The sequence below is a fragment of the Lissotriton vulgaris genome, chromosome 1_1 (assembly GCF_964263255.1).
Source record: "Lissotriton vulgaris chromosome 1_1, aLisVul1.2, whole genome shotgun sequence".
NCBI classification, from domain to species: Eukaryota; Metazoa; Chordata; class Amphibia; order Caudata; family Salamandridae; genus Lissotriton; species Lissotriton vulgaris.
In genome coordinates, this window is record NC_141685.1 from 814,798,846 (window position 1) to 814,825,149 (window position 26,304).

At 46.8% G+C, this 26,304-nt stretch overlaps 1 protein-coding gene across 1 annotated transcript in view; it reads right to left on the reverse strand.

The window, feature by feature from the left end:
* The window catches only part of COLGALT2 (collagen beta(1-O)galactosyltransferase 2), a 256,817-nt gene extending 251,484 nt beyond the window's left edge, over positions 1–5,333 (reverse strand). The window contains exon 1 of the mRNA XM_086957029.1: positions 4,973–5,333. Within this exon, the coding sequence (XP_086813155.1) occupies positions 4,973–5,199 (227 nt within the window). The 5' untranslated portion in view covers positions 5,200–5,333. The remainder of the gene's footprint in view (positions 1–4,972) is intronic.
* Positions 5,334–26,304: the final 20,971 nt, after the last annotated feature.

The window sequence follows — 26,304 nt, forward strand, 5'->3', positions numbered from 1 at the left end:
GTGGGGGGGGGCTCTGTGTGTGTGTGGCTGTGTGTGTGTGTGTGGCTCCGTGTGTGTGTGTGGTGTGTGTGTGGCTCCGTGTGTGTGTGTGGTGTGTGTGTGGCTCTGTGTGTGTGGCACTGTGTGTGTGACTGTGTGTGTGTGTGTGTGGCTCTGTGTGTGGCACTGTGTGTGTGTGTGTGTGTGTGTGTGTGTGTGTGTGTGTGTGTGTGTGTGTGTGTGTGTGTGTGTGTGTGTGTGTGTGTGTGTGTGTGTGTGTGTGTGTGTGTGTGTGTGTGTGTGTGTGTGTGTGTGTGTGTGTGTGTGTGTGTGTGTGTGTGTGTGTGTGTGTGTGTGTGTGTGTGTGTGTGTGTGTGTGTGTGTGTGTGTGTGTGTGTGTGTGTGTGTGTGGTTCTGTGTGTGTGTGTGTGTGTCTCTGTGTGTGTGTGGCTCTGTGTATGTATGGCTTTGTGTGTGGCTATCTGTGTGTCTATGTCCATGTGTGTGTGGCTGTGTGTGTGTGGCTCTGTGTGTGTGTGTGGCTGTGGGGGGGGGGTGCTCTCTGTGTGTGGGTGTGGGTGCAAATGCAATAGGTCTCGTATTTGCGAGAGATTAAGCTATTGGGATTGTTAATGACAATGCCATTTATTTATCTGTTTTCAAAAACAACACATAAATAAAATGTTTGTCATTTACAATGCCAATAACTCTAACTTTTCCGAAGGCGAGACCGTTGCATTGTAAATGCTCGTTAGGTTTAGCTGTCAGCAAAAGCTACTGTGACCAATTCGTGCTTGCCTTGCAATACAATGGAGGGGGACTATTTTACATCACAAAAGTGCAGTGAATCACCGCACATTCAATTATAGATCTCAGGAATTAATCTATGCAGAAAGCATTCATCTTTTGCTTTGCCATTTCAGTGAAGTAGGTTTTTAAAAATCTTTTATTCTTGACTCAAAATGAAAGGCACAACTATTGAGCTAGCCAATCCTTCATTATCCAATTTGTATTGTTTCACTGCAGCTGCAGGACAGCTTTATGAATATTGGGCAGATCATGCCACTCCAAGAGGAGTGTTTGTGTGGTCAATGAGCTATGTCGAGTCTTACCCAGCCTCCATGTCAACCAAGAACTCACAGTTCCACTTCTAGGCTTTAGTTTAAAAAGAGAGATGCGTTCTGAAACTCGTAGTCTTTATTCACCACAAATAAACTAACACATTTGAGAGAATTTCTCAAAGAAAAGCCGAGAACTAGATCACTGAATGCCTTGTGACATGGAGTCATCTGTAAGGTGAACAGACAACTCCATGACACCATAAATGTAATCTATTTTTGTTTGTAAATCACTGCTTAGCATTGCAGTCTTGGCCCATTTTAATTGGGCCGATTGGACCAAAATAGCTAATATTATTAATTATAAGGGAAAGCAGAGCCCAGGAATAGAAAAGTGGTGTTATGATTACATGTAATCTCCTAATCGCCCCAGTCATTGGCTAATCTTACTTTTTGGGTGGGCATGGACAGCAGCTGAGGGTTGCTGGTGAATGGCGAGGCAATTTGCTTCCAATCTCACCAGTCTTCCCCAGCTCTGGAGCAGAGCTCTCAATTTTCCCAGGTCTGTGAGGTAATAGCTCTCCCAGGCAAGACTTTTGCGTTGCATTCTGGTAATTGCAGTCCAGTGTGTCCCATTCTATAATCGGGACAGATGGTCCCAGAATACAAAGCATTGAATGAGCTCCTCGTGCACGGGCCTGGAAAACTAGAGACCTCTGCTGAACAACAAGAGTTTACTTCCTCGGGGCTCCTGGCTTTAAAGATCAATCGCACGTGTGCGGAGGTGGTGCGTGTTGTTTCCCATCAGCATGGAACAACAGTGGGGTGTGGTTCCAGGTTGCCTTCTGGAACAAACAGGGGCTGGATTTCAGAACCAGCGCTGGCAAACATCTGGCAGAAAGGCAGGCCTGACAGCGGATGTACAAAACTGCAGCTAAGAGCCCACCCCACTTCTGCTCGAGGTGTGTTTTCCATTGCACTGAAGGAAGCGCGCTTCCCAAGAAACGTATACAGTGAGGTCTGGAGGAAGAGGCGGAGGCTAGCTGGACAGCCCTGTGAGTAGAACTGTTTCAGAAGCAACAATCAGCCTTTGAACTCCTAATGCCTGGCCTCCTCGTGTACGGTTACCAGAAGATTCCATTGTATCAAGGATGCAATGCTACCCCCTTTTTTTTGCTTTAGAGCACCACGCTAATGCATTCTGGGAGTTGTAGTCGTGGCAGATCAGGCTTGATGGAATTTAACTAACATCGGAAAACAAGGATATGTAAAATTAAAAACAACAAGGACCAGAACACGGAGTCCTTCGAAGCATCGAGTCATCTGGAAACTTTATCCACGTGTAACCTCAGGTAGCGAGGCACAGATGGGTGCAGCAGGATGTTCCTGCCCAGTGAAGATGGCTCATTTTAAATGCACAAAAATAGCCTAGAACAAATATATGCAGAAGAGGCAGACATGGAAAGTAACACGCTTCTAGGCTTTAACAACTGATGTGTTTATGTATACATGTTCTAGTAATGGATGGCTTCATTCCCTTGGACCCGTTTAACGCGGTTCGACTTCACGTGGTCACCGCTGTACAACATCTCTCATAAATAAATAAATAAATACACATTTTTAAAAAATGGAAGGGATGTGGGTAGAGTGCCTAGGCCCAGAGATCCACCCTCTCACCGGCTATGGCCCAGTAAAACTGAGTCAAGGCTGGGGACTAGAGGGTTCTAGGCGCCTGCAGCAGGGAGGGGGTGTGAGGCTGGGAGTGCATGGCAGGGCAGAGCTCTTTCATTTCCCAGGGCCACGCGTTAGTAGGTCATCCAGTGCTTTTATTTGCAATCTGTGGCTTGTGGTCTCCATTTTCCTTAGTGTTGAAATGGACTACAGATCCCAGAAACAATGGAGAAAAAAATACCCGAATTAGGCGAGTTATGCTTGGACCTGGGAATGTGCAAAGTTCTTGAACTGCTGTCTCTCAAGCACAGGAGGGCGCTCGGTGAGTGAGCAGGGAGAGGCCACGCGGGGTCTGCGTCATTAGTGTGTACATGAGACAGGAGTGTTGGACAACGGTGCATGCTGCGTGTATGTGCCCTAAACCCAGCTACAGGCGCTTCCCCCATAACCGGAGTAACTGCCCGGCTCTCACTCGGGTGTTAACAGTCCCTACACATTCCATCAGAGGCTGCGAATCCTGAGGCGTGCGTGCTCGGTGGCGGAGCCATCCACTGTGCAACAGGTGCACTCGCACCGGGGCCCAGTAAACCACAATTGTGGCTGTATTTACCAGCAGGGGCTGCTTGCACTAGGGTCCGAGTTACGTTACTGGGCGTGCTCAAATTCACCTACAGTCCAGAGCAGGTTTGCCTTTTGTTCCACGTGTCCTGCTTTGCTTTGACCATCTCATCCACCCCGTGAACCAAGGAAAAGTACATATTTGCGCAGAGCAATAAAAAGGGAATAACCGAAAAACAACAAATAAACTTGGTCTCCGAGACATGATAAGCGTGAACGATGAGTTCGGAGCAAAGACCTTCTAGTGATGAGGGAGAACTTATTACAGACAGTGGCTGGTAAAAGGACAGACGGGACCACCCAGATGTCCTTATATCCCCATATATATTGCTTCATTTGTAATGCCATAAGTGCCAGGGCTTTAGTCGGCAGGCCACTTCTGCTTGCACTGCCCATTGCCGCTGTCAATTATAGTAACAGCATAACGAATGAGTCACACGCCTACAAGTGTGACAATTCTGACAATTTCAGGACATCAAAGTTAAAATAATGGCTTTGGCAGGAGGTATTAGTCATTCTTAATGAATATTGAATTAATAAACAGCTAGTGTGCTCATCTCTGGATTAAAAGAACTGTCATAGGTACCAGTGCTGACAAATAATTGCTGGTGCCGAGCACCGGAAACCACCGGCTCAAATTAAGCACAGATGTGTGTATCTGTGCGTCCTGCCCACTTAGGCGAAAGACAGCGCCGATGAGAGAGCGAATATGGAGCCGGACAGCGAGTAAAGACTAGAATGCTGCGCCGTTTCGGAAAAGGGCACCCGGGGATCGTTAAACAAAGGCAATATGTCTTTAGGTGTCTGTATACATGCATCGTGACACTGATTACGCGTGCGCAGCGCCTATAAATATTTTCATCTCCGTAAGCCTATTGCATTTCGCAGACGAACACACAATATCAGTGCAAGTGGGAATACCGTTCAGTAAAAGCCACAGAGTCAAAAAAAATATATATATATATTTGCTGCTTTTGAATTAATCATCCCTAACAACTGTTGCTTTCTGCCGCCTGGCTTTCTGATGAATGAAATTCGTAATAGACTATTGTATCAACACGCCCATATTATCCATACAAACTGGAAGAGCTTCCCTCTTGGCACATCTCTTCCGTTTGTAGGATAGCGACGTGTTTGTATAGCTCGTCATGCCCCAAGTGTCACTTCTAAGCGCTGTAAGTACCGGAAGTTACGATGAGTCAATGTATGGCACTCTATTCTTGTGCGTTCACTCTTCAATATATATTTGCATCTGCACAAGTTCCTTTCTTTACACAATACTTTCTTAATATATGGTGAGTACTTCGAAGTACCGACGCGCTAATGCTTAAATGCCCACACGTAGCACTCTGCTGGCTTCTAGGGACTACGGTGAGCTGTGCGGTTAATTTGTAAGTGGCAAATAAGTTATTTTAATGAGTGTGCACCGAGTAAGTATTATTCCCAATTATACAATGAAGCCGATCTGCACTTTTCCTTACAAAAGCCTTATCGCATTATCGGCAGAATCTCTCCCCACCTATCTATGCAGCTCCAGCACACACCACACTGCAAGTGCCCCGGTCCAGACAAGATATGGGCTGCCATTTCCTCTGCAGCGCCTACTGGCATAACATCGAATCCCTCCGCCCCCTCATCCCTCTCACCATATAGCCATGCGCCCCTTGGGGTAGTCCAGGCGCTCCAGCGCCCCCAGCTGGTAGGGCAGGGTGTGCGCAGCGTTCCGAGCCAGAAGCGCGACCAGCACGGTGGGGCTCTGCGGGGCCGACTCCGGGAAGGGCCCTGCCTCGGGCGGGGACCAGGAGCAGCAGGGCGGGCAGCCCCCCAGGCACAGGGCGAGGAGCAGCAGCAGCCGGGGGGCTCCGGGGGCCATGGCGCTGGGACGAAGGGAAGCCGGCGTGTGTGTGAGAGGCCGAGCGGAGCTCAGAGCGGAGACCTCGGGGCGGGGAGGAGCCGTCCGTGTACAGTAACCTGAGAGCCCCCCTCCATCCCAGACTGAGCACCGGTGAGAGGGAGGCAGGGCTCACTATGCAAGAGGGTGGGTGGGCGAGGGGACAGAGGGTGTAACCTGAGACCCCCCCTCCATCCCAGACTGAGCACCGGTAAGAGGGAGGCAGGCCTTACTATAAACGAGGGTGGGTGGGCGAGGGGGCAGAGGGAAAGGGGGTGTAACCCGAACCCCCCTCTGTGGTGAACACTCTGCTGGGGGGCTTAGGGATAAGAGGCGGAGCAAGGTTGTGGTGCGAAGGCTCTGTGATAGGAGTTTGCAAAAAATAAAATAAACTTTCCCAAGTCCACGAACCCTTTCTCCCGCTGCGCTCGCCTCTGTCTTTTGGAAATCACATTCATTTCGCTTCACCTCGCACCTTAATGAGCCTCTTTCCGCCAGCGCAGCCCGCAGCACACACAGCTTTATTGTGCGCGTAAAAAGTCCTTCTGCGTGATTTATTATGTCGTAGACATTCACGTTCCACAACTTTATTTCGCTTCGGCCGCCTGTACATACACACACTGCAGGGTGGGAAGAGTTGGGGGCTGGAGGAATTCTCTAAGGGTCTAGAGAAGTTTGAGGAATGTGCAAACATATCAGAGGACTGCCATTGCTCCAGGGTAGCCGAGCTGTTTCGTTTTTAATAGTTTTAAGTTACATTTTCCATGCACTGAATGAATACCTTACTAAGCCGCTTTTCGTAAGTGTTACACACAAGGTGTAGGATTCGTCCTGTTTTCCTCTATAGCACTTTTTTTCTCAAGTGCTGTACTGTGGTGCATGCACACATTTCAGGCCTCTCTCACTCACTCCAGCTGGTGTGCAAGCATGGTAAATGGGTTACATCAAAACCTTTTTAGGTCTGGCTTGAGGGCCCAGTTCCTTCTTAGACCTGCAGAGCTTTTTTTGGGGGGGGGGGGGCGGGGGGGGGGGTTATTTATTTAATGCAATTTTATATAGCGCGGACTTTACCCAAAGGTGTAAGAGTGCTTCAGAGCGCTTCACAATAGAACCAAGTTCTATTGTGTTAAGTTGGTGTTTCATAAAGCGCAGACATGACCCAAGGGTATCAGAGCGCTGTACCTAAAGATTGATATACATAAAGAAAGAGCTTCAAATTTAAAAAAGAACAGCTAACAGAAGCATAGACCAACATTTAAAACTCCAGTAAGACATGGCATGTTGTAACAGAGTTATTATTAAGCGTCCGCCATTCATTTATGACTCACTGGGATAGGTTCTCCAGAATCGGTTTTCAAGAGTCTGCTTTGCGTCCATTCAGTTCCGGGTACCCAGGGGACAATGCTTGTGTGGGTTCTACGGGCAGGGATGGGCTTCTGCCATGTATTGGTATTACTGTCATCGATCCGGCCACTGTGCCAGGCAGTGCTTAAATTGAACTGGTGGTCTCTGGTGCTTGGCACCGGCACTTAATTGGCAGCACCAGCACTTATGAGTCTGCCACATGTTGGGCTGTTTTCCTGATTTAGAGTGAGCGTAACAACCAGTGGCGGCTCACACAGGTTAGAGTGGTGAGGCAGGGCGGGTCAGGGGTGGTGGAAGTAGACAGGCGACGGGTTAAATAATAAATAAAACCACTTACTGTTGTGTGGCGTTTTCAGCTCCGAGTGAATTTTCCTGATTCATGCCTTTATATAGGTACAATTCACATTGCCTTTATATAGGCATAGAAATCAAGCCCTTATTTAGGCATAGCCCATGTTACCCAAATACAGGCATGGCTACTTCCACCCATACCAAACGTCACAAGGATTTCTTGGAAAACCAGCGTAAGCAGTTGGGGAGCTTCCCCTTGCTTGAATATTGATTTGCCCAAGAACTCAGTTACTTTACAAAGAACAACTAGTCCCTAGGCGTTCTTTCCTGACGTTCATATGCCCGACTCTACGTTAAACATGGCATTCCTAAACACCTTCAAGGTTTAAATATACCTTCACTTGCTCTAGCAAGATACAGTGGTTCGGAGCAGTTCCAAGACTTAATTGCCAGACGCAGCTCGTTACAGCAAGTGCAGAAGGAAGCAGACTCTCAAGCTGACGCACTGATCAAGAAGCTGCCTTTCTCCTGCCGAGAATCCAGCTCCAGTGTTTCCGGCTCCCCTTGCGGGGTGTTGGGAAATCGAGTCCTGAGACAGAGATACCAGACCACCGTCATTCTAACCAAGGTATGGGGCTAATTAGAACCTGGAGAAACCTTTGGTAGATTCTTGGCAAAAAAATTACACCTATGCTACACAATACTTACTTTTTCCCTCGTACTAGACTTAGGTTAGGTACATTGGGGTAGGCGTATTTTAGAAGCACCATTTGAGTATTTATGTATGTATTTTTATATGGCTTAGAAACCATAAAATGCTTTTACAGTATTAATTTATAATACTATTCTCGCTGTACGCATTATACTTTACAGTCTGCATAACGATTGTAGTAGTTCACTTCTCTTGCATAAGAAAGAATACTGTTCAATAAACCCTTTTAATTGAAAACACCTGTCTCTCTATTTCTCTGCAACTCTGTAGAAACGAAGCATGCACAATAAACTGAGTGAAATACTTATCTATTGTTTACGCGACTCTGAGAGATATATTCTTATTCTTGGGAAACAAAGTTGTCATGTTTATGCGGTTGTCAGAAACTAATCCCTTCGTATGTATTCAAGAAAGTTTCTTGTGACCTCTGAGTTATTTGGCACACACACAATTAAGTTTAGTATATTCGATAGAGACCTAGTTGACCTCAGTCCTACGTCAAATCTGTAGGATATATTATTCCAATGCGCAGAGCCTATTGGGAATATTGGAACTTCACTACATTACTTAGTGCTCACTGCATCAAGTCGGCGAGCGCAAGGTAAGTGGTTTTATTTATTTAATATTACTTAACCCGTCGTCTGTCGACTTCCACCACCACCGCTCTTACCTGTGCAATCTGCTACTGACAACAACAATTGTTTACTAATTCATTATACATTAAAAATGACTAATACTGGGAGGAGCTTCGCGCGCATCCAAGATGGCCGCATGAGCAAGGGGCTCTCGAGACTCTCGTACCCTCCCGCATATATCCTGTCATTGACCCTGTCAGCTGTCGACATCTCTGAGTAGATGAACCACAGGAGACCTGAATGGTGAAAACTGGAGTTGTGTGGTGGTGAAGATTGCGGCCTGTATCTCCTGGAGACCTGGCGCTAGAGTTGGCATGGTGCCTGGGGTGTAATTGAACAACATCGGCAGGGCTCGGCGAGGGTGCCCGGTCCAGTCGCACTTTCACTTTCGATTTTGGCACTTGGAACATTCTAGACTCGGCAGACGCTTCACTGTGGCTGCGGCTCTCGCCCCTGGGCGGTGTCGACGTATCCTGGACAATATACGACGTCTCGTGCATCAGACTTGAGGACACTTTATTCTCCACCCCCCACCCCCCCCCCCCCCCCCTCCTCTGCCAGGGCTGATTTGAGTTTATTGCTCGGAGGCCATTTCACAATTCTCTGCCCCTTGCAGCTGGGCAAAGAAGTGACATTGGGAGCATAGCCCACATAAAGTCCTTATCTATTGCCTGCAGTAGCGGAGACCACTCTCCCGGCTTGGACACTGACCAGTGAGTGTGTTGAGATGGCGAGCAAATCGGAGGGGGACAAGCAGAAGTTAAAAACCACCAGGAGGGGTGGATATACCCAGTCCAATGTCATGGACCGATATGCCCAGGTTAAGGGGTCGCCCAGCGGACTTGGCAGGTCACAGGAGGAAGCGAGGGATTCCTCGGCACCAGCGACTGAGTTTACTCTGCAGGACGTTATGGCCGGCATTGACGGTATCAGATCGTCCCTTGGTAAACAGATGGAGACCCTGGCGCATAAATTGGATACGTTGGCTATTGATGTCAATCTTATCCGCACGGACCTCGCAAAGACAAACGAGAAGGTCAAATCGTTAGACATTAAGACATCGAGTCTAACGGATGACGTAGTCGAATTACAGACAGAGATGTGGAACTTGAGGGCCTCGAACGACTCTGTGGTCCGCCGTCTTGAGAACTTTGAAGGGAGGGCCCGAAGGAACAATGTCCGTATAATCGGCGTTCCGGAAAAAGCGGAGAAGCAAACGGCTGATCTTTTTGTTGAAAACCTGATTGTGAATCATCTACAGCCCAAGGGACTGAGTAAGTTCTTCACTGTGGAAAGAGCACACAGAGTGCCTGGTGGAAGACCGAAAGTGGGTGCCCTGCCGAGGCCTATTATAGCACGGATTTAAAATTTCCGTGATAGAGACGCTATCCTCCAGACATCTCGAGCAAGTGGACCCCTGAAGTTTGAGACCCGGACTTCACGCATGCGGTTTTCAAAACAAAGACTCAGCTTTCTGGGGGTGAAAAGGAGACTGCGGGACATGGGCCTCAGATATGCTATGCTTTTTCCGGCCAAGCTGAGGATTGAACATAATGAAAGGTCCTTGACAAACCTAAAGTGGTGGCCGACTGGTTAGACACTTTGCCAGCCCAGCATGAGTCGGGAGGCCCATCTGATGGGGCTGATGGTGAACAAAGGGCTCAGGAATGAATACCAACTGTCTTGTCTCCGGGGTTGTAAGGGTTTTTTCGAATCGTATGGTTCTGAACCAGAGTGTAGTCTTGTGCTGTCTTTATATGGGAGTGGTTGGGTTACTGGAGGGTCTTTCTCCTCCATAGCTTTCTTTTTGTAGATGTGGGGGTGACAGGCACACTGCGAGTTGGGGTGGCTTCATGGTCGTGTGCAGGGTGGGGGGTGTTGTAACGGGGTGTTTGGGGAGGGGAGTTGGGGGGGGTGTTGTTTTTTAGTTTCGTTCTCCAGCAAGGCACTATATTGCAGGACATTTTCATGGATGTGAAGGACTTGGGGAGGGGATGGGTTTTCATACTGTTTCATGATGGGGATAGGGGGTTGAGGTTGATGAGTTGGAATGTGAATGGGCTGGGGGACAAGATCAAACATGGAGTGGTGTTGCAACTCTTGAAGCAACACTCTCCGGATGTAGCTCTGCTTCAAGAAACTCATTTAGTGGGTAATACGTGTCATGCCATGAATAGAAAGGGATACCGTCTGGTGGCACATGCGGGGTTCTCGTCTGGATCCCGGGGGTTGGAATTCTCCTTAAGAACTCTTTCCCATTTGAAGTAGAATCTTCGGTCCTCGATAAGAGGGGCCCCTATGTTGCGGTTTCAGGAAGATGGGAGGGCCGTGTGCTTTCCCTTGTGTCTGTTTATGTTCCTCCTGGCCTGCAATCTACGACTTTTGCTGATCTGGGAAGGGCTCTATTAGATCTTCCGGGTGGGCTTCTGATTCTGGGGGTGAATTTAATGCAGTGGTATCTGGAGAATTAGACAGGCACCCACCTAGGGCTCTCACGGTGGCTCGGGGTTGGTTGCCAGACTTCATTGACACAATGGGTCCGTGGAATGCTGGAGGTTGCTACACACTACTCAACGACAATACACTTTTCACTCTGGTGCCCATGGTAGTCTCTCCAGGATAGACTACGTGCTAATGCCAGCTGCGCAGGCGTCCTATATTGCTGAGGTTAGACATATGGCTCGCGGTATTTCTGATCACTCCCCACTTTGGTTTCGGTTTGAGCTTGCATCTGGATCTGGGGGAAGGGTGGCTCCCATCAACCCGTAGTAACTTCGGATTCCCAAGACTTGTAGTTCACTGATTAAGGCACTGGACCACTATTTTCGAGAGAATGAGGATACGGTCTCTTCCTCTGTGTCGTTATTGGAGGCCTTTAAGACGGTGATTAGAGGTCAGGCTCTTTCTTTAATAGTCGGTGTTAAGAAACCGAAGGAAGAAGATGTAATTAGAATGGAATCGGAGATAGCTGCGTTGAAATCGGAATTAGAACAGGAGGTTGCCCCCTCCAGATTGCATGTCCTGCAATTAAAGCAGTCGGACTATAGAATGTTGGTAACGGATGGTGCGAGGGCTCTTGGTCGTGAACAACAGGGGCGTATTTATGACGTTGGTGATAAAGCTGGTAAATTGATCGCATGGTTGGATAGGAAAGACAGAGCTAGTCGTGTGGTTCCCGAAATTGAGATGGAGGGCGGAACTCTGGTGACTGATCCGCAAGAAATAGTGGCAGGCTTCGCCAAACATTTTCGTTCTGTTTACTCCTCCGTGTCGGATAGACCGGAGGAAGATTCATGCTTGTTGTTGCGAGACATCGCGCTCCCGTGTTTGTCTGTAGAGGACCGGGACCTCTTGGATAGTAAGATCACCGCTGACGAAGTGGCTTTGGCAATGCGCTCCCTGAATTCAGGTAAAGCGATGGGCCCGGATGGTCTACCGATTGAGTTATATTAGCTGCGACTAGACAGGATTGCTCTGTATCTGAGAGACATGTTTCTGGAGTCCCGGGACCGCAGTCTTCTCCCCCGTAATCAGAGATTGGCGTCGATAGTCGTAATTCATAAGGAAGGAAAACCGAGGAACAGATGTACCTCGTATCGACCGATCTCTCTGTTGAACTCTGAACCTAAGATTTTAGCTAAGTTGTTGGCTAATAGGCTGATAAAGGTTATTAGCGATTTGGTACACCCAGATCAATCTGGCTTTATACCACTCAATCTTAGGCGTCTTCATGGGGTCCTTGCTAGGGCCTCCGCGGTGCGTGAACCGGACATTTTGACGTCGTTGGACGCCACAATGGTGTTTGATACTGTGGAATGGCCGTACTTGTGGGCGGTACTAACTAAATTTGGTTTCGGTTCTGATTTCTTTAGTTGGGTGCGCCTTCTGTATGCAGACCCTCTCGCCCAGATCGTAGTTAATGGTCGCGTATCGGAGCCGTTTTGTCTCGGGCGAGGTACTCGTCAGGGTTGCCCTTTATCTCCTCTTTTATTTGTGTTAGCTCTCGAGCCCCTCGCGGCTTGGATCCGCTGGGAGCCCTCGATGAGGGGCATTTATTGGTCGTCGCACTTCGAGGATCGTATTTCCTTATATGTGGACGATATTCTCCTGTATTTGACCTCCCCCAAGAAATCACTAATGGTACTCTGCGATGTTCTGGCCTCCTTTGGGAGGAACTCGGGCTTGGTTATTAATTGGGCGAAATCCTACGTTTACGCTCTTAGTGGCGAGATGCCGACCTTACCCCGTAATTGTCCTATTCAAATAGCGCAGGAGGGATTTAGATATCTGGGAATCTATATTTCTATTGACCCTATGATTCGGTACAAGAGGAATCTTCTCCCTCCCTTGACTCGATTAAGGCGAGACGTCGAGGGTTGGCGAAAACTTCTATTGTCCATGCTTGGACGGGCGGCTCTGTTCAAAATGATGTCGCTTCCTCGCTTTCTGTATGCCCTTCAGAACACGCTAGATATTGTTCCGGCTAGAAATTTTAGTTTGGTGGAAGGTTTGCAGAGGAAATTATTATGGGAAGGTAGACCGCGTATTGCACTAGCTAAATTAACGCTCCCATGGTATGATGGGGGCATTGCCCTCCCTGATATCAAGAGATATTATTGGGCGTCACAGTTGGCAGCCATCAACCATGGTATGTACGGACCTGTGTTGAATCCTGGTTTCGCCTTGGATAGGTGGTTATTACCTGGTGGCAATTATTATAGAGCGCTATTTTCTAAGTCGGTGATGAAGACCTTGACGGGCACAACTAGAACTACGGTGCGGGTCTGACGTGATGCTACCAGTTCTTTAGGGTGGAAAGACCGCTTAACCCTGGCTACCCCACTTTTCAGCTCTGATCGGTTTGACAAATTGTGGAACACTAAAGGGTTCGACAAATGGGATCTTATTGGTATCTCCAAGGTCGGAGACATATGGAAGAAAGGACAGGTTAAATCATTTGAGGCCCTGCAGAAAGAGTGTGAATTGGGAGGGACGCAATACTTCCGTTATGCCCAAATTAGACACGCTCTGACTTCCGTCTTCTCGGAAGGGGAAGTGATCCCGGAATCTACCCCTTTAGAGGACCGTATCTTGGGTGGTCATCTGCCTGATAGTACCATATCCCTAGTGTAAAAAAAATTGATTAATCATAGAGCAGACCTTTTATTGCAGTTGCGGGATCAATGGACTGGCGACGGCCTTGATTTCGATGACGAGGATTGGCAGTCGGCGATCTTCTCTCCTAAGGAGGTCGCGATTCCAGCACAATTGAGATTGGTACAGCTCAAAATATTACATAGAGTGTACGTCACGGGTCCCCGTTTGGTTTGGATGGGACTATCGGAGATGGGTCTGTGCCGGAGGGGTTGTGATTAGCTGGGGACGTTCCTCCATATCATCTGGGAATGTCGGGAAGTGTCTGAGTATTGGAACAGAGTGCATGCGGTAATGCAGGAGGTCACGGGTATGGCCCTCTTACCAGAAGCCAGGCGTTGCTTACTTAATGTCTGGAAGCCTACTGATCATAATGTGGCACAAACCCAGTGGGTGACTCTAGGGGCAATGACTGCCAAACGGAACATTGCACAGTTGTGGAGGTCACAGAAGCCTCCTACTCTTGACTTGTGGGTTAAAAATATGGATTGGTGTATGTTCCGAGAAAAAACAGTGTACTTGGCTCAGGGGCGCCCCCGGAAATGGGGCAGGATTTGGGGCCCCTGGAATAAATATAGAGGGGATATATGTGTACCACCAGTTGCCGAGGTCCTTGATGTCCCACTCTCCCCCTGACCCCCTCACTTTACTGTGTATTTATGATGTTCCTCTATGTCCTCTCCCCCCTTCAATGTTTTGTTCATTTGTACCATTTGAAGATATGATGCTCTACCCTCGTACAGTCTTCACTCTCCTATGTATCGTATTTGCTTTGCTTGTTTTTTCTTAAATAAAAATAAATATAAAAAAATTGACTAATACTAGCCACCCTTGCTAATCTTATAGCTTTGGGGGCTTCAAATAGTCTGAACTGTCACACTTGTAGGAGTGTGTTGGTTAGTAGCTGGTTGGTGATGTCATGGAAAACGCTAGCAGGGGCAATAGGTGGCATTCGCTGCAGTGGCCTCCTGGTGAGGGTCCTGGTACTTGATTTTTTTTTTACAAATTAAGCACTGGGGACAGGCTTACCATGACTTTATGGGAGCAATCATTTAATTAGGATCTTTTTCACTTATTTTTTGAAGATATGGGATGACAGGTTGGGTGTTCAGGAGTTTCAAATTCTTGCAGCCAATCCAGAAAAGGAGCGTGTGTATGTTTGTTTTTGTTTTCTGAATCTTGGGGAGACTAACCCGAGAGGGTTTGCTCTTCTAAGGGAGCGGCTGCCTCCTGAAATTCAAATATTTTTCCAGGTACCTTGGTTCGTTGCAGTGTAAGGCTTTGTGCACGAGTCAAGCAATTTTCAGTTCAGTTCTGGCCTCGAGAGGGAGACAGTTGAGGGACCTAAGTGATGGGGCAAAGTGGTCAAAGCGTCTAGTGCCTGTAACCAGTCTAGCTGCTGCATTGAGTGTCGCTTTGAGTGGGTCCGTTTCTCGATTTGTGGAGGCCTGAAAGGGTTGCAGAGCCTTATTCTAGTCTTGAGACCACTAATGATTGTACTTCTTGTCTGGAGGTGATAGGAATGGTTTCACTTTCTTCAGTAGATGGAGTTGGAAAGACTCACTGCACTTGCATGCACTGGGATGCTTTTGTTTCCAAATCGTTTAAATATACCTAGAGTGGGCTTTGGTTCTGCCCAGAAGAGAATCACTTTCTCACCTCACGCTATTGACAGGTGGTTTATCAGTCCAGCTCACACCTTTGCTTCCGCCCAGAGGAGAATCACAATGTCGATTCATGCTATTGGCAGTTTAGTGTATTCAGTCCGTCTCCCACTGGAATGCATGATGGGCTGTTTTACGTCTCAAAAGTACATTGAATCATCAAACATTACATTCTTTGTCTCATAGATGCATTGTATATAGAATATACAAAAGGTATTTTATTCAGGCAGCAGGCTTTTAAAAAATATATTTTAGTCCGGAATAAAAAAAAAAAGCAAGACCCAGTCGCTCTGCCAAAACTTTTTTTCGTGATGTTTCCATCTATCTTTCTTTTCTCTGCCCATCAGTGTCATGTCCACCATGCCATATAGCATACATTTTCACTATACAATAATAAAACATGCAGCACTGGAGAATGATGTTCAGTTTTAAAACTGGAGTATAAGGGGTTATATTCGCTCATACAGATAATCTCACAGAAAAAGGACCCGGCATGCATGTTAAACAAAGCTCTGCCCTTTTCACCCAATGTACATAGATACGCATCTAAACATTTACAGAGGAGTATTTCTTGCTGGACCGTATATTTATTATTTGGACTTAAACCATTGTATTATGACTTGAATATTTTGCAACCTTTTGACTTAATTGTCAACCTACCTAACACATCAGGAGATCCTGCTCAAGTATTCTATCTTTTTTATCCTTCGTAAATTGGTGGTAATCTGAGACATGATTGAACTAACATCGTCTTTGTCATCGAGACAAAGCCCTGGCCATAAACAGTCCATCTGTATTTCAACCTCACCTTCCAAATCCTTTAGAATTAGTCCAGTTGATTTCACTGAAACAGCACTGTTTGCTTGAGTCTAGGAAAAGCAGTACCTCACGCTCTACAAATCTCAAAGTATACATGTTTGACATCTTAGTAATTCCTTCCTCAAGAAGTATCTGTACAAAGATGCCCCTTATTTGCTTCCAATACTCAGTCTGCCTCCTTTTTGGGATCTTTCAATATTTCTTTCCATTTTTCGTTCTCCTTGCAAGATAGTTTTGATGAAAATAAGAAGACTTTACCTTGGTCTTCATTTTCACTTTTCTTCTACAGTTCCGAATTCCAATATTGCCTTTCCTGCATTAATACTCCAAGTCCTCTATTTATTTGGTATATTACCCACGCTTGTTTTCCTAACACGTTTTATGGCACTTCAGAGATCTGTCCTTCAGTTGGATTTACTGTTTCTCTGAGAACTGCTCCTTATTTCCTGATGTCAGTCAGACTTGGTTAAAACACTCTATTTGGAAGTTAGATGTAATTTGTTTATCTTTTCTAAGGTCTTTTTGTGAAATCTTGAAGTAATTAAAAATAAATCACCAGGTTTGCCATAGCAGAAAGAAAAGATGCAGCTGTACAGCTTGTATTTAGCAATTCAGTTACTTTCCCAGATGATGCCAAACAACAATTCTGTTTACACAGAGTTATCCATAACAAGATTGGTCTTCTTGACAGAAACATGGTTGGATGAACAATCCCTCCCTGATATCATAGAGGCCCTCCCCTCCGGCTTTAACATTCTACAAATCAATAGAGGGATTCAAAGGGGGGGGGGGGGATAGCTATTATCCATAAAAGCAGCTGTCATGTTCTCTTGAACCGACTACCATTAATAACTGTGAAGCTGGACTTTTTTCTATCTCGGTTGGCCCTAATTGCACCATTAAGGGCTACCTTATCTATCGCCCTCCTGGTATGGTGACTGCGTTCATTGAGAGCCTCCTGGAGGCTCTAACGCAATCTGCTTTATGCCATAATAAGTTCATGATTGTAGGAGACCTCAATGTGCATTTGGATGATGTCAACTGCAGAGAGGCTGTATCCCTGATTAATGCACTTAGAGCTCTTATGTTTGTTTTAGCTGATAACAGAGCCACCCATCAAGCGGGACATCTGCTGGATCCAATTTTTGCAAATTGGGAGGATATAAGTGTTTCTGTCCCTATTAAGATCCTGTGGTCGGATCATTATTTGATCCCTATTAAACTTAGAAGATTGCCCAACAGGGGGCCTATACAGAAACCCCCCGCTATTAGGCGCAGGGACTGGAGGAAATTCAGTCACGATGCCTTCAGTCAAGCCCTAGGACAGGAACCCCCTAAGCTCAGTGATAACTTGGTTGAGGCGTGCAGGATGTATGATGAATGGGTTGAGGGTGCACTGGATAAAGTAGCCCCCTGGACTCAAAAAGCCATGGCACGGAGCACGGAATCCGCTCCGTGGTTTACCGCTGAGCTGCGCGCCGCCAAAACCAAATGTAAAACCTTGGAGCGTAGATGGAGAGTGGAATATGCCCCCTCACTACGTGAAGTCTATAAGAGTGAACTAAGGTCTTATCACAGCCAGATTAGGAAATCTAAAAGAGACTACTATAATAAAAGGATTGACGGTGCAGAGAACACATCTAAAGAGCTCTTTATGATTCTGAAGGAACTCTCCGCCCCTCTAGCGAGTTCAGGGGAAGTCCCCCCCTCGACAGAGTCATGCAATGAGATTGCAGACTTCTTTATAGGGAAGGTTGAAAAGATCTATGCATCTTTTCAGACTAATTCTGAACCCACAAATATGCCAGACCCTAACTGCGAAACTCAGGTCATGGAAAAACTTAGGAAATTTGTGGTCCCCCAAGCAGAGGAGCTTATAAACATCTTATTGGACATTCACTCGGGCTCTCCCTTAGATGCGGTCCCAGCGAGGATTCTTCGCAGTCATCTTCCCCAGGTAGCAGAGCACATAGGTAACTTGGCCTCTCTTTCCTTCCATGAATGTCTAGTTCCGGACATCTGGAAACTGGCCCAAGTTGTCCCGATAAAAAAGAAAGCCCATATTAGCATAACGCAATTAGACAACCTTAGACCAATCTCCCTCCTTCCCTACTGTGCGAAGGTAGTAGAGAAATTGGTTAACCGACAGCTGGTGAGCTTTGTGGAGGAAAACAAGCTCCTCCACTTGTCTCAGTCGGGATTCAGAGCCAAACACTCGACTTCGACCGCCCTCCTCCTATCGACAGAACTGCTGCGGTGTAGGGCGGATGAGGGTCACACGGCCGCACTGGTCCTACTGGACTTAAGTGCGGCGTTTGACACCGTATCGCACTCCGTACTACTGGACCGTCTGAGTGAAAAGGGAATAACCGGACCTGCCCATGAGTGGTTGGTTTCCTTCCTTAAGAACAGGAGATTTCAAGTGCATTGTCCACCATGTAAATCCAGTATAAGATGTCTTAGACAAGGGGTTCCACAGGGCTCGATTTTGAGCCCCACGTTATTTAATCTGTACATGGAACCCCTTGCCAAACTGGTGGAGTCATATGGTGTTGCCATAGTCTCCTATGCAGACGATACACAACTGGTGATCAACCTGTCCCGTGATCCAGTTGTGGATGCTGAGAATTTCTCGGCCTGCTTGGTGGCACTTGATGGGTGGATGAAGCAGAACTATCTCTGCCTCAATGGTAATAAGACGGAAGTTCTTATCGTTGGTCCCTGTCCTTCCATCTGGACTTCTGCCTGGTGGCCCATAGAACTGGGCTCTGTCCCGGCCCCGGTGGACACAGTCAAAAACCTTGGCTTTCTTCTTGACTCTAATCTAGCCTACACTAATCATGTTGGTAATGTTGCCGGTAAATGCTATGGCATCTTGAAGGTCCTGAGGAAAATCCTGGACCTACTGCCCCCCAGCTCCAGGAAAACTATGGTACATGCCTTGGTCACCTCCCATTTAGACTATGGGAACTCCCTCCTATGTGGACTCAGTAAAAAAGGCCTAACACAGTTACAACGCGTCCAGAACGCAGCTGCCAGGCTGGTCCTGAACCTCCCTAGGAGAGCCTCTGGGAAACATGCATTGCGTTCCCTGCACTGGCTCCCAATAAAGGAACAAATTAAATTTAAAACTATGTGCATTACCCACCGTATAGCTCACAAAAAAGCACACCCATATCTCCAGGACTTGCTTCCAATCTATCGTCCCTCACGCCCTCTTAGGCTCCACGGATCCACAGAGCAAGGATGGGAGGGCGGTCCTTTAGACACCTTGCCAGTAAAGACTGGAATGACCTACCCATCGAATTGAGGATGGAACCATCTGAAACCAGGTTCAGACAGAGGCTGAAAACCCATCTCTTCCCCAAGACATAATCAGCATAGTCTCCCCGGACCCAGTGCTCATCCTCTGTGAGCTAAGCTGAAGAGATGTTAGTGGGATTGTCAGCGCGGGGACGCACTGTTCTCTGTGCAACCAGGCGCTTAACAAATGTCATTAACTAACAAACTAACTAACCCTTTGACATCTTGATTAATAACTTCTGCCAATACGGTTGAAATGGCAAAACACGTTGGGCTAAGTAGGCAATAAGGCCCAGTGATCCTATATAATATATAAGTGGGAGCCATATTTTACTTTAAAAAAGTGGAGTTATAACACTGAAGGATATCCAAAGATCATTTTATTTTTTACATGTGAATGTGGATTCAGAAGTCTACATACCATAAACCATATTATGTTTTGAAAAAGCTGGATATTTTTCATTGTCTGTCATAAGCATGTTAGAATAAAGCTGTTACTGATAATATATAATGCTATCTCTAGTCTGCCAAATTTGTTTAATGGAAAATTCTTATATATGATTGTTGTTGGGTGTCCCAGGGCTAAGGTAGTTGGCCACAGGTCAGAATTTGGAGTTTCATACTATTTACCGCACCCAGTAATTACTGGGTCCATTAAACACCTCGCCATTTGTTAAATTTCAACAGGTCAAACCTGCCAGAATTTAACAGGGGAAAGGATTCTGGTATTTACCATAAAATGCAGATTTTTTATTTCCCAAAAACTTGGAGCAGGTTTTCTTTTATTGCACGCAATAAATTACAGTCCCAAAAGAGTTGGAATTTATTGGGTCTGGTAAATAGCCCCTACTCCATTGACAATCTTATAAGCGGGCCTTAGTTTTCAGTCTGACGGAGTCCTGGTTGCAGATGTGCTGGGGAGGCCTCCAGAGATGTTGTTCTTGTGTGCAATTAGTTTTGGAAAATGAGATCTCACCATTTCTAACTAGGTTGGCAGCACACATCTACATGGAACATAGTAAGCAATTGTGTGTTTCCTGTGAAAGGAGTGGAAGTGTAAAAGGAGACAATAAGGATTTTTGTTCGGGAAGTGATCCACTCTTGCTACCAGCAAACAGAGTTCTTCATACCCCAAATAGGGAGGGGGCCATTTTGGGTTTAAGTGGGAATTTAGTGCCTCTTGCGAAATCCCATGGCTAGTTCGCCAAGGGGGAGCACTGGCTCTCCTCTCTTTAGTCTGCTTATAAATATTTTTACTGCCCATCTGAAATAATTCAGCTTCAATGCTCTTAAGCTGCTTGGTACCTGTTCTGCCTTATGTAGTTGTATTGTTCCTAACAGAAAACTCTGTGCATGCTATGCTAGAGAAATTCGTTATGTATTGTAGGAACAAAGAGTTTGTCCCTCAATGTAAAAAAAACACTAGGCTCATGATGACGAAACCTGAACTACTTTTAAAAATATTGTTTAAAATAAATTGCCAACTACTCGAAAAGGCGCATTATTCTGATTATCTAAGCAGGTGCTTTCACCTCAACTTTAATTGGTGCAGGCATGTGGAAAAGACCATACTTAAATTTAAGGCATACGGCGCTGTGGTGTTTTTGAAATTCGCCTAGGAACAGCCTGCGCAGCAAGGTTTTTACCACGTTGTGACTTAACCACGCATTTTTAAGCATGCATGTTTTTACACTGAGTATGTTTTTACAACGGATGCCTTTACCAATCATTTAAGGTAAGTTGGGGTCTGTGGGGCGCTCCCCCCACAAATACATTGTTTTTATATATCTAAACAATGTGTGGTAATGGCATACGTTGTAAAAGCATAAGCCTTGTAAAACAAGCATTTACAATGCAACGGTTTCGCCCTTGGAAAAGTTTGAGCTATTGGCATTGTGAATGACAAACTTTTTATTTATGTGTTGGTTTTGAAAACAGATAAATAAATGGCATTATCATTTACAATGGCAATAGCTTAATCTCTCGCAAATGCGATTTCAACGTTCCAAGCACATCAGCCAGCGTAGTGAGGCCAAGCTGTGATAGAAGACTGTCCCGGGAAATATGGACCCCTCAGGACTAAAGGCCTGCAATATTAACTGGTCTCTTCCCAGGAGCGACTCGGAAAATAGTTGTTCCTGTTGAAAGAGATAACAACTACAGCACTAATACTCTGAAAAGTGGTCACCATGGAGAGAAAGCAGACAGAAAAAGTGGTAAACAGAGATTAAGCACCGCACTGAGTCTTGTCCAAAGACACCGCTTGTTTTTTTCCTTTTTTTAAAAAAAAGTGAATTTATTATCCATGCTTTCTTTTACAAAGTAGAAAAAAGAGCGATGCAAGAAGGGTCTGGAGAAATTTGGAGCAAATATACTGGCATCTGACCAATAATATATTGTATACATAAAACTGTCAGCTAGCCAGAGATATTTCCTCAAGCCTTATGAAGCATACTCGACTTTCTTTGGAAATCAAGGACCTGCCTGCAAATGAACAACTGGTCTGGCAACACTGATCAACCAAACCAGACCACCTTCCAAGTAGATAAACGCTTTTGGGTGAGGCACAGAGAACAGAAAATGGGAAACTGCTTGAGGACATAAGGCTGGTCCAGACCCTATACTCTTAAATGAGCTGTGTGACAGAGATGCTGCGGATTCCTTCTAAGGCGCAAAAAATCCAGATGATTGTTATAGATGTGAATATTAGCTCCTGAAAGGCTACGTAGACGATGATGTAAACTCATAAACCATTAAATGAAAATGCTGTCAGGCTCTCTAACCCCTCCTTCATGCTGATATGAGATATTAACAGAATATACATATTTAGTTCAGTAATATTTCTCTATTGCAAGTAAAAGTGAGCAGTAGAAATAGAAAGCTTGTGGAAAGGTTAATATAGAAAAAAGGGATATGGGGATATGAAAAACAGTAAATAGGACAAAGTGATATAAATGTGACTTTAGAAATAGATGAAAGAGAGAGGGCGAAAGAAAGGGGTAGTGTGCTGGGGAGCATACATTTAGGAGTAGCAAAAGATAATGAGTTTGAGGAAATTAGAGACAAGAAATAGATGTAATAGTGATATAAAGAACAGAGGGAGTGTTGCAAAGGATTAATAGGAAAAGTGATGGAAGATAAACAGACGAGAGGGTGCAGGGAAAAGTGCAAAGGAGTGAGTGGCAGAAAGAGGGATCTAACAAGAAAGACAGGAAGAGGATTTGTGAAGAGGCTGATAGCCGGAGTGGGATGTCAGGACTGCAGTACGCCTTTGCCCTTGATGAATGAAGCTTACTTACTTGAGTTTTACATTTAAAATATACATTTATTTTCTCTTATTGATTTTGAATAAATTCTCCTGACGGAGACAAGGAAGTGGATCTATTATTCTGCAAGTAGATGGTATAAATAAGACATAGATCAAGGGCAAGTTCTAATCTCCAAGCGCTACTCAGGTCCACCAACAGCAGGCAACAGAAACTGCAAATGTTACCCAATTAACATCACGTTGACTCGTGGCAACACTGTCAAACACACACATGAAGCTACACACCCATTCGTCGCACGTGCAACCATACACACACATTGCTGCATGTTAACTCTCACACATACACATACAGCAAACACCAGCAATCTCATGCCCACCTGTCATTAAACTATCAATCACACACACACATGGTCACACGTCCATTCATTAGACACCTGTCCCTCACACACAGTCACATATTCACTCTCAGACATACAGATTTCCATATAGGGTGACCTAAAGTCGTCTATGGAGGCATGGTACTTTCAGATGGATACATTTTAGGGAAATGAGTGTAACTCGATTCGTATGTTAGTTATTCCTGTCACTTTTTCTGAAGGAATCCATACTTTTTTGCACACTGTAAACCATTTATTTTAACATACCGAACTTGTCTTTCCTTAATGTACGAGGCCCATAATTTCCCACCCATACACTTTGTATTAGTCAGCGACTGCCAGGCAGGGTGTCCCCTTGTGCGATGCGCTCGCCGCAGGCCTTGCAGATGGAGATCCAAAAGCCTTTAAAGTCTGGGTAATAAAAAAGGTCAACACTTAAAGGAAAACCATAAAAGCACGCATGTCAGAGCATAAAAATAGAAATTTGGGAAACGAGAGCAGGTCATGGGATGAACAGGAGCGAAATGCAGCTGGAGGAGAGCAAGGGAAGGAGGGACGAAAGGAGGAGGAGAGGGTGAAAGGAGAAGGAGGAGAGGGCGAAAGGAGGAGGGGAAGAGAGGGTGAAAGGAGGAGTGGAAGAGAGGGTGAAAGGAAGAAGGAAGGTGGGACGAAAGGAAGAGGGGAGGGACGAAAGGAGGAGAGGGCTAAAGGAAGAGAGAAGGAGCGGGCAAAAGGAGGAGGGAAAGTGGGCGAAAGGAGGGGAGGAGAGGGCGCAAGAAAGAGGGTGGAAGGAGGAGGGGAAGAGGGCGAAAGGAAGAGGGGCGGGGAGGGACGAAAGGAGGAGGAGAGGGCAAAAGGAAGAGGGAAAATGAGGACGAAAGGAAGAGGGAAAGTAGAAGGATAGGTGCAGGCCTGTTTGACATCTGAGCTGCCAAAATCCAGATGTAGAAATGACCCGTCCAAGGGCTTACGTCAGAGGGCAGCTAGGATTTGAATTTACGAAGTGCCTTTCCAGTACCTAGGGTCTGACACATGCCTCTAGCCTGCTTCTGCTTAGAAGCGGGTAGCAGATTGGTTGTATTGGAGGCGAAGGGGGGGCGGGTGAGGCCCCCGTGTGTACACTGTACACGGAAAGCAGTAAAGCGCCGGCAGGGTGTCCCCTCGTGCGATGCGCTCGCCGCAGGCCTTGCAGACGGAGATCCAAAAACCTTTAAAGTCTGGGTAATAAAAAAGGTCAACACTTAAAGGAAAACCATAAAAGCACGCATGTCAGAGCATAAAAATAGAAATTTGGGAAACGAGAGCAGGTCATGGGATGAACAGGAGCGAAATGCAGCTGGAGGAGAGCAAGGGAAGGAGGGACGAAAGGAGGAGGAGAGGGTGAAAGGAGAAGGAGGAGAGGGTGAAAGGAGGAGTGGAAGAGAGGGTGAAAGGAAGAAGGAAGGTGGGACGAAAGGAAGAGCGGAGGAGAGGACGAAAGGAAGAGGGGAGGGACGAAAGGAGGAGAGGGCCAAAGGAAGAGAGAAGGAGCGGGCAAAAGGAGGAGGGAAAGTGGGCGAAAGGAAGGGAGGAGAGGGCGCAAGAAAGAGGGTGAAAGGAGGAGGGGAAGAGGGCGAAAGGAAGAGGGGCGGGGAGGGACGAAAGGAAGAGGGGCGGGGAGGGACGAAAGGAGGAGGAGAGGGCAAAAGGAAGAGGGAAAATGAGGACGAAAGGAAGAGGGAAAGAGGGCGAAAGGAGGAGGGTGAAAGGAGGAGAGGGCAAAAGGAGGAGGGTAGGAGAGGAAGAGGGAAGGACAGGAAAAGAGAAGAGGGCGAAAGGAGGGGGGAGGGTGAGAGGAAGCGAGAGGAGAAGAAGGGACACAGCGTCCAGCAGCGGGGTGTGTTTAGTCCGAGCAGAGAAGACCCTGGATTGTCCCGAAGCTTATTCTCCGCTTCCACAACCAGCCTGAGGAGTTTGCTGGGTACAGTTGGCGGTTTGATGTGGCACCGTCAGGGAGAAGCTGGCACTGGCGGGCAGTGTGGAAAGAGTGGGGCTGGCAGGCAGAGGCACTCTGAGGAAGGAGAGCCGCTGAGGGCAGAGGGAGAAGCCCGCAGCGCTTCGTTTGTGAAATAACAAGTGCTGGGGACTAAAGCGCTGCTCAGACACCTGTGTTTGGCGCTATAAAATGTCAGCCTGTCGAATACCAAGGGTGCGGAGCCTTAAATCCACGGCTGCCCTCTTTAATTCGCTGCCAGTCACTCCCTGCCCCCTTATCTCAGTTTTACAGGTTCCTGCTTTCTCCGTTTATGGCGGGGTTTCCGTCTTTCTCTTCCCCCGTCTTTCTGTTTTGTGTTCGTTTCCTTCTCTTGCTCTCGGAAAAAGTCTAATGAGGAGAATTAATTGTTGGTGCCCACACAGGCTCAAATTAAGCACTAGAAGCATGTACCAGTGATCAGTGCTTTAAGTGGCACCAGCGGACAGTGTAAGAAGCATCTACTAGTGAACAAGCGCATAACTACCGAGTTGGGGGGGGGGGGAGGCTTCCTCCGTTGGCGGTGGGGGGGGGGACAGCGGGAGGGGGGTCGGGAAGGCTTCCTCCGTTGTCGGTGGAGGGGGGGGGGGGGGGGGGGAGCGGGATGTAAACAAAAGCAGACAGAAAAAATACATGAAGAGCGAAAACGTGCGGGAGCGGGATGTAAATTCCTCCGTTACCTTCTTCATGTTCTGTGCCATGTCATCGTATCTCTCGGCCTGTTCTGCCAGTTTGGCTTTCTGCACCAGCTCATTTTTAGCCATGACTGCACTAGCTAAGTAAGACAAGCACTCACCTGGGCTCGTGGTCGGCATGAAATGACACAAAAACAACCCCCCTCCACAGAGGAAAACATTAGATTTTGCTGGCGCATGTGTACTTTGTACGCATTGCCGAGGCAAAACCTAACAAGTCAGGTCCCGGGCCGCGCTGTGATTGGCTGACGTCACGGGGGTGTCCCGGGCCGGCAACCAATCACAGCGCGGCCCGGGAATGACGTCACGGGGATGTCCCGGGCCGGCAGCCAATCGCAGCGCGGCCCGGGACAAAGGGGCGGGGCTTAAAAAAGCACCAGAAACGCCCCCGAATCGCGTTTTCAAGAGAAAGCGCGATTGACAGCCTCTGTCTCCCAATGGCTAGCCTCCATTTATGGAGCTAGCCAATGAGAGGCAGAGGCAGAGGCAGGGCCGACATCCATACTGAAGACAAAAGTTTTCAAACTGGGAGGGGCACTTCGTGCCCCTCGCCAGGTCGAAACCTAAAAATGTGATTGGTAAAATTGTTCAGGTTCTCACACTTTCAAAGCATTTCAACTTCTTGGGCCTACTCAGAAAAGCATTTTGGAGAACGTAAAATACCTCTCCAGGAGTACTCCTGTCGCTGTACATGCCTTTGAGAAAAGCCCCAAAACATCTAACGCGGCAATAAAATGTAAAGGTACAGGGAACATTGCTATATAATTAGTACAAATAAAACAGACATTAATTT